The sequence below is a fragment of the Acanthisitta chloris genome, unplaced genomic scaffold (genome assembly GCF_000695815.1).
Source record: "Acanthisitta chloris isolate BGI_N310 unplaced genomic scaffold, ASM69581v1 scaffold19758, whole genome shotgun sequence".
Lineage (NCBI taxonomy): Eukaryota > Metazoa > Chordata > Aves > Passeriformes > Acanthisittidae > Acanthisitta > Acanthisitta chloris.
In genome coordinates, this window is record NW_008686699.1 from 8,297 (window position 1) to 17,357 (window position 9,061).

The 9,061-nt window shown below is 37.7% G+C and overlaps 1 protein-coding gene across 1 annotated transcript in view; it reads left to right on the forward strand.

Moving 5' to 3' along the window:
* Positions 1–4,723, forward strand: part of LOC103807552 (zinc transporter 7) — an 11,575-nt gene extending 6,852 nt beyond the window's left edge. Inside the window, exons 2-4 of the mRNA XM_009080284.1 lie at positions 963–1,053; positions 2,003–2,152; positions 4,470–4,723. Coding sequence (XP_009078532.1) covers positions 963–1,053; positions 2,003–2,152; positions 4,470–4,517 — 289 coding nt within the window. The 3' untranslated portion in view covers positions 4,518–4,723. The remainder of the gene's footprint in view (positions 1–962; positions 1,054–2,002; positions 2,153–4,469) is intronic.
* Positions 4,724–9,061: the final 4,338 nt, after the last annotated feature.

Below are 9,061 nucleotides of genomic sequence, written 5' to 3' on the forward strand. Positions count from 1 at the left end.
CACTTAAACAAAAAAATCACCATGCTGAATACTTAGTAAGAGCATAACTTTTTATTGGTAGCTTCAGGGTATGGGCTTACTGCTCTTCTGGTTTTATGAAAAAAAAGTAATAATAATAAAAAAGGGTATTGAATGTCACCTTAGTTTGCTGAATGTACAAGACCATTTGAACAGGACCTCTGGTTACTTCCAAATGTTTAACCTTAAACAAAAAAATCACCATGCTGAATACTTAGTAAGAGCATAACTTTTTATTGGTAGCTTCAGGGTATGGGCTTACTGCTCTTCTGGTTTTATGAAAAAAAAGTAATAATAATAAAAAAGGGTATTGAATGTCACCTTAGTTTGCTGAATGTACAAGACCATTTGAACAGGACCTCTGGTTACTTCCAAATGTTTAACCTGTGAGTTTGGATGAGACCCTACACTTAGTTCATTTCAAGAATATGCTAAGTTGTGTGTTTCTAATGACATAAGTTTTCTTATAGCAGGACTGGTCCATGCTAATTTCACTTTATGATTGCCTCATTATTATCTTAGTTCATAAGAAAAATATGCCTTAAGCCAAACACAAAAGCAAAACCCATTTCAGTTGAATATTTTTGTAGTTGTGTGTGAATGATTTGCCATTGAAGCAGGTTTTGGTTTTGAGCTATACTTATCAACTGCTTTGTCACATGAATTCTCTTAGTGTCTTACAAATTATCTCAACTCCTGTGATTAAACTATTAATCTTTTTGTGATTGGCCACCAGTCCTGGGGAGAAGTAATCTTGCCTTTGATAAGACATCACAGCATTTTCGTCAGTCCTTTTATTTTCTGTGCCAGGTTTTCATGACAACTTTCTTGGCTTTTGGTGGAACAAGTAAAGAAAAAATTCTCAAGAACATTAAGGAATCTTAGGTTGCTCTCTGCATGTTTTGGACATGTAATAGTAGCTGATTTGCTTTTTTTCTTTCTAGTATTGTTCCACTTCTAAAAGAATCCATTGGGATTTTGATGCAGCGAACTCCTCCTTCCCTGGAAAACGCCCTGCCTCAGTGCTACCAGAGGGTGAGCTCTTAAGCCATTTTTGCTGCTCAAGCTGCTGACTCAATGAGCCTCAGCTGTGTGTATGAGGATATTTTTGTTTTGCCAGTAATGCCTGTGAAAGGTTCCTTAGAATGCACAGATGGAGGTACCAGTTTAATTAATATTTCTCTGCAGTCCTAAATTGTATGTAGCTTCACCTTAGTTTGTGTTTTAAAAATGTGCTATGTTAGTTAAGAACTTTCCTCCCAAAGTGAAATATGTTTTTCTGTTTTGTTCAGGTTTTGTCTCCCTCAAAATCTAGTTGTTAGTAACATGAGGTGGAGTGACATGGAAAGTATATGTATAAGAACGTGCAGATGACTCTGGATTTGCCTGTTCTCCTGTTTAACTTACTATTACTATGTCATGGCCTGAACACTGAAATATCTTTGCAAAATCAGTACAAAGCACTTGTAGGAGTGTTGTCTTTCCTTGGGAAGTTACAGGTTGCAGTCACCACACAGTGGGTTTGCTAAATTTGGACAGAGCTAAAAGAAGAGGGTTGGCAGGACAAACCTGAGCCCTCAGAAAATATTTACAGGAACATTACTCTGTTAATATAAATTATATATGAACATATTTCTATTAAAGTTAGAATCTCAGAAATTGTTTCATACAAAACTTGTAAAAATTGCAGTTTTAATGGAATGCCCTCTTAAATCCAGTAACTGTGACTTTTCTCTCCTGGATACCTCTATGTTCAGAAATTATTTCACTAAAACTTACATAGAATGTAAATGCAGCAGGAAACCAAATCACAACACACACACAGAGTCTGTATGTTTCCACCTGCCCTACAGTAACTGAGATTAGTAATAAGGAATTCAGGTGAAAGATCACAAATTGGCTTTTGTAATATTTTCTGAAAAAAAACATAGTACCGACAAACATTTTCTGAAATATATTTTCTAAAATTTGCCTGTATTTTTAGGTGCAGCAGTTGCAAGGAGTGTACAGTTTACATGATCCACATTTCTGGACCCTCTGTACTGATGTTTACATAGGGACTTTGAAATTATTAGTAGCTCCTGATGCTGATGGAAGATGGATTCTAAGCCAGACTCACAATATTTTTACTCAGGTATGTCTTACCAGTGGAAATCACATCTCAAAGTGTAAGTTGCCTGTCACATGATGTGACATTGTAATTCTTACAAAGAAAAGTTTAATGTTTTGGGTTTGGTATCTGTGTTTTGAAAAGCTTCTCTGCTCCAGCTGTTTAGAACAATTTCAAAATACTCAGCTATGTAGATGGAATTATTGTGCCTCTCTGCATTATGTTTTGATGCTATTTAATGGAAATAACACCTGTAATTGTCTCAAGTATATCAAATTGGATTGACCTATATTGAGCTGTGAGCTTTCCCTCAGGTTAGAGCTTCTGACCACAGACTGGACCTACTTAAGCTTTTCACTGTGCTGATGCTGTATTTGTCATTCATTTCTATCCCTCCGAGGCTCCATGGACTTGGCATATTTTGTTGTCTTTCAGTAGAATCAAGGCTATGGTGATCACTAGTTAAAATGTAACCATCTTCTTGTATACAGCCAGTGCATTCTCCTTTAATGTCCCTACAAGTTACATTTTTTCATATACATAGTGAAGGGGTTTGATAGCACTTGTAGCTGATAGGAAATGCTGGAATTCTTGTGAACAAGAGAAACTTTCTTGGAAGTTTATAGTTCCTGCCTTAAGATTAAAATCGTATAAATTTCAGGAAGATGTTTCTGTTGCTTCCTTAAACTTTTAACCATGCCACATGAAATTCAGTTTGGCTGACTTCTCCTAGTCAGGTAGGCCATGAAGAAAGGGAGCTTCTGGTCAGCTATACTGGATGCTGTAAATAAAAAACACTTCTCTCAGCAGTTTGGTTAGTGTTTGCATAAATGTGCTTTCCAAAGCTTTCCACAGTGGGGAAAGTCCTTGAGTGCTCACATGCATGTTCTTTGTGTCCTGAATGTTGTATTTGATCTACTGCATTGGCAGCTTGTGCACATGATGGCTTAGTGAATCATTTATGATCCAATAAACATCCCTTTTATTAACTGTTTTGATAAAATTCCAGATTGGGTTTATTTTCATGTGTTTTGCTTATTCAGTCTGTGGACTCTCAGAAGAAACATCACTGAAGCCAACCTTACAGTGTGCTTCCTGTGCATGAAATTTTTTTAACTCCTAAAAGTTTAAGGAGTTTTAAAGTAATCTGTCCTGGGGAACCCAATAAAATAACTACATGTACTTGTTTTTATAGGAAGAGACTCAGGGAAGAAAATCAAGCTTTATTCACAAAATTTTGCCCTTTCTAACATGTTATATCACACACAGCTAGATTATTGAGTAGGTAGAAAAATGTCTGCACAGCTTATTCTTCAGACTATGTTGTTTGAAGCTAAGGGATATTTCTGGGAAAGACTACTCTATTACAGTAAAACTAATCTGACATATCAAGTCTTCAAAGGATTGCATTTTCCAAGTGAGTTGTTAGCTCTTCAGCTGTTGTGTAGCTGTGCACGTGTCAAGAGCTGTGTGTCTAGGAAGGTCTATTGCTCTTGTTATCTGACCTATGGTAATAAGCAATGAAACAGTTGGAGCAAGTAGAGATTTTTCTCCTCAGTAATATTGGTTCTCATTAATCTTAATGTAACTGACAGTTGGTTTTGCCTCTCAAGTGAGAGCAAGTTGAGAGTTGAAGACCATCTGAACTTTAGCAGTGTTCATCCCAATGCTTTAAGATCACGTTAGATAATCAGTGGCCATCACAAGACTGTTGCTGGCCTGGCACTGAGGGTAAAAGGAGAGACTGGATGATTTTTGTAATACTGTTTCATACTGAATGATGATAGAACTAAGCAAGTCCATCTAAATCTAGTTTAATAGGATTTCTGAGGAAAACCTTTCATACAACTGTCATACCTTTACCAAAAGTTATTTTGTCACGATGTCATGTAAATTCACTGTAGCCATTGATGCTTCTTGTAAAAATCAGTGTAGAACTGGTTTGAACAACTAATCCCATGTTACACTCTTGTGCTTAGCTCCATTTTAAACTGACAGCTCTTCAAGCAGCTTGTTCTTGAGGAAGTCAAACTTGTACAAAATAAAGTAAGAACTGCTTTTGTGCAGCTTCATATCTGGCAGTTATTAAGGGTGAATCAGGAAAAGTAATGGTAGCAAAAGTAATGTTAATATATCATTACTCATGTGCACCTGACTGTGAGAAGAACTCTGTATTCATATGGAGATCTCAGTGAATGTTGACGAAATGTGAGAGATGAATTACAGGAAAATAAGACATTGAGGCTTTTTGCTAGGTAGCTTACTGTTGTGGACTGATGTTCAGGACGGGTAAATTGCTTTGGCTTTACAGGTTTTTAAACTCTCCTTCCCTTTTCTCTAGGCGGGAGTGAGACAGCTTTACATACAGATTGATGTTGCAGCCATGTAGTGAATTTCTGGAATTGTGCTGTTGGACCAAAGTTTTCAGTACTGTACTGGTATAACAACACACTTCTCGAGACAGAGCCTCCTCCTCTGCTGTTCTGGAACCAACTGAAGGATTTCTGCCCTTGGGCTATCCATGGAGTTCACTTCTAAGGAGTAAATATTGAATGAATGTTATGGACTTTGGGTCTTGGGTTTTTTGGGGCCCCTAAACTTTTACGTCTTTGAGGGTTTTTTACTTAATAAGATTGTGGTACTGGAAACCCTGTCATGTCTTCAGTAAAGCTGCTGAAACCACTGCTCATTCCCATAGAACCAGTGTTACCAACAATTGGAAACTTGTTTTGTAGATAATGTCACAATGGCTGACATGCTTCAATATAATTGTATGTTTGTACAATTGTTTGTACTTTGCAAACTTAATGAACCGAACCATATTGGGTTTTCAAAGTGCCTTTTATATCAAGAGAGCTATTTGCCAGCATAAATGTGGAGCATCTAAGGGTTTTATGACTTTTACAAATAATCTTGTATGCAGTCTGATTATTTACTAGTGATGTATGTGGGGGGGTGTACTTGCATAACTGTAGATGTTAGACTTCCATTATACTTACATCTTACCAGACAGAAAAATTCCAAATGTAAAAGGCAAAGCTGTTGTGAAGAGACTTGTTTCCAAATCAAGCTGGGTGTTTTGTTGCACATGTCTTGTGAAAATTATTTCAGTCAAAGTATTAGATCTAACTCCAATTTTTAGTCTCTTCATACTGTTGAGAGTAATGAGACATTACATGAATGCTACTCATGTTCATCGTCACTTAACAGGCAGCTGAGGGAAGATGCTGGTGATGGAAACAATGCTTCAAGTTTTTTTTATTTTCCAAATCATGTGGTGGAAAAAAACTAAATCCTGAAATTGTTTGTGAAAGTTTAAATCTCTACTTTAATAGGTTGTAATAATTTTTATTACAGTGATTAGTGAGATAACTTTTTGCTTTTCCAAAAACTGAAAATAGTTGTTTCTAGTAACTATACCTAAGTGGAAAAAAGGACCATGTTTCATGCTGTTTAAGATTATGCTTTTCCCAGACTGACAAGTCTGATATATTTGTCTTACTGTAGCCTTGTATGTTTTCATGGGGGAGAGAAAATTCTCAGTGCAGTAGAGGTTGTTTGTTTGGGGTTTTTTCCAGAAGCATTAGTCTCTCATGTTTTTCTAGCAGTTAGATTAATTTTATTCAGATTTGAGTGTTATTTTCAAAAACAATCTGCTATACTTGGTATTACAGGTGATAATTCCACTATGCTGCAGTAGTTAACTTAGTAATGGAAGATTTTCTAAGAGGACATATTGCAAACAGAACATTGTGGAGTAAAAAAACAAGACAGGCATTTTTTCTGATAAATCATAGCTGCCACTGACTGGTATGGATTTTGAGTATTTTTTTTTTGTACCTGTTTTGTGGTAATACTGCAATCAAGGCCCTCTGAAGCTGACAATGTCTGCATAGTAAGTGCTAGGCACTATGGAATTACTGAAGATTGATTTGCAGAAATTGTTTGCCACTGCTGTTATTGAATTCATAACAGATACAAAGAGTTTCTTGCATTCATTCTGTTGTTCCTATATAGAATGTGAATTTTGATTCTTTACATGTGAAAACACAATGGTTGCCAAATTGATAGGTGGTTCCTGAATTTTCCCCATGAGATATTGAAACAAATGTTGATTTTGTACAGAGCTTGGGGGTGTACTTTTGTGCTTGGAACTGAAAACTGGATGCAAAGAAAAATAGCAGTACAAAGCTACATTCATTACTGCTTTTAACCGTTACAGTCTCATCCAGTTTTCAGAGCCTTCTCTGTCCCTATTGCTGATTTCTGATCCTGTTTGCTTGTCCTGGGGATGCAGGTGCAGAGTGCCCTTTCAGCTGGCTGCACTGTTCCACATCTCTCATCTGGAGTCCTGCCTGGCTCTCTGTCAGGCTCTCTGCCCATCACACCTTGCAGATGCTCTGCCAAGCCCAGACTTCCTGGCTGAAAGATGGGATCTGGAAGTTACATGGCACAGGGTGGGGTGCAAGAATCTGTTGAGCAGATTGGAAGACTCAATTTAAGATACTATTTGCATGTATGTTCACAGAAAAGTAATTAAAATCTGGTTGTGATTATAGGGTGGAGATATTGTTTTGTAGTGTGTTGCATATAGACTGCTGCTTGTTGGCTGACAGCATGACTTCCTCATTCTTCAATAGTGAGTATCACTGCTCTTTGAGGCTAGAGAAGATCAACTGATAGCACTTTACAGGAAAGCACCTGCCAACTTCATTGCAATTGTGTCATGATCCAAGAGCAGGCTTTGGTCTAGACCATTTTTATACCAGCATGTTTTGGGGCTGAGTATTCCCAGACTTGCTGAAATGCTGTAGTGCTGCCCAAGTCCCTGAACCTGGTCATTGGTTTAGTTTTCCTAATGAAAAGACAACTGCTACAATTTGTTTCCAAGTGAGAATCTGGCCGAGTGGCAGTTGAGTTTGTGTGGTGGTGGTGGAGTTTTTTAAAATGTACATCTACAAACTTTTTGAATCTGGGAAATAGAGTGAAAAAGCCTACAAGCCTGTTAGAATTACACAATATTGATTTTAATACCTTTTGACATATTTTTGTTGCTTATTAAGATTTATCTATTGGAAGCATATGGACGAGTCTGAGCTTTCTAACCAAGACAGCACTTTCTTCATTATTTTTAAACCTGATGTTTTTATAGTAACATATGTATCATTTGTTTGTCAAATATAATTTGGGATAGTGTAAAAGTCAGCTTTGAACTTTAGGCCTTTTTAGGCTTTCTGAAAAAGGATAAGCTTCACAAAATTCTACAAAGGACAGTATAGGGCATGTTCAGTAGGTGACTACAGTCCCTGTTTTCACCTACTAAGGGGATACTTGCTCAGATTTTAGGGCAGGACAAATCATGCATTTGAAAGTGCAGCTTTTCTTACCCCAAGAGCCAAAGCACCATTACTTTGTTTAGGCCTTTTTAGGCTTTCTGAAAAAGGATAAGCTTCACAAAATTCTACAAAGGACAGTATAGGGCATGTTCAGTAGGTGACTACAGTCCCTGTTTTCACCTACTAAGGGGATACTTGCTCAGATTTTAGGGCAGGACAAATCATGCATTTGAAAGTGCAGCTTTTCTTACCCCAAGAGCCAAAGCACCATTACTTTGTGTTCTGCTAATTACCTAGCACTTGGCTGCTGATGTGACACTTTGCTTTGGCACTTTATTGCAGATGCATAGCATAGTTTCAACAAAGAGGTGTGTGAATCGCTGACATCCAGAGATGGATGAATGTCTGCAGATCATCTGCTAAAACTTAGCATCCAGGTCTCCACTACTGAAGTTTGAGCCAACTTTTCAAAGTATGGTTTTCTCACCTTTTCATGTACCTGAAGCTTACTGTGGGGTTACTGGTCTTTGTGGGGATTTTTTCTGTGACTGAAACCAGTAGCTTACAACCCTTTTATCCCAAAGACCAAGCCTGCAAACTGCATGATTTTTACAGGATCTACAGCAAAATAAGGAGATAAAACAAATGTTAGAGTGTCTGGATTAAAATTCCCCAATGTTTTTCATGGTAAATAACAGTAGAAGAAAACCACTCCTGTTAATATACACAGTGGAGACTGGTCCTTTATAGGCTAATGCAGTAAGTCCACAGATCTGGGTAGATTGTCTCCTCACATCAGTGAGGCCCCTGCAGAGAGCTCAGTTACTTGTGTCATTTGCTAAACTAAGGCAAAGAGTGCTGGTCCCAATAAATGACTCTGCTCTTTATGTAACACTGCTTACTAAAGCAAAAGTTTAGTTGCATCATTAGTAAAAACTGCTGACACTATTTTTACATAAAAATTGAAACTGCTACTACTAATAAAATGGACCTTAGTGACTCTTAACATTCTTTTTTTTTTTTTTAAGAAGTAAAGCTGGGTGAAGGAAAGTAAGGGTGTCTCGTTTTAACTGTTGTAAGTAAACCTGTTTGGGGAGTGTAAACAAGAGACGAGGGGAGAGAAGCTGCTGCTGAACTGCAGTTTTCCACCCTTTGCACACACTGTGCAATCAAATTGTGAAGTTCATGGCTTTTCCCTCAGTGTAGATTTTGGTTGCAGATTTCAGCTGCAAATGCACAGAGCAGATTTTCAGTTGCATGCTTCTGTAAATGCAAACCCTTATCCCTCTTCATGAAACAAGGTCTTTAAATACCAGTTCAGAGCAACAGTTTTAGTTAGTAATTAAGCCCTGTCCTGTTTTCTCCAGCATCCACCAAACTGCCACTTGCTGTGACTGATTATCCTACCCCTTTAAGCAGGATTTGCTTTTTTCACTTTTTGAACAAAACCTCTCTGATCCCTAATACTGACTCAGTAGTTAATTTCTCCTTTACACTTCCATGAAAATCCCCATCTGCAACTTGCTGAGGTTTCCTTTTGGGCTTGGCCCCCCCATTTAGGCTTTGTCGCAGTGACCATCCCTGTTGGGACTTCATT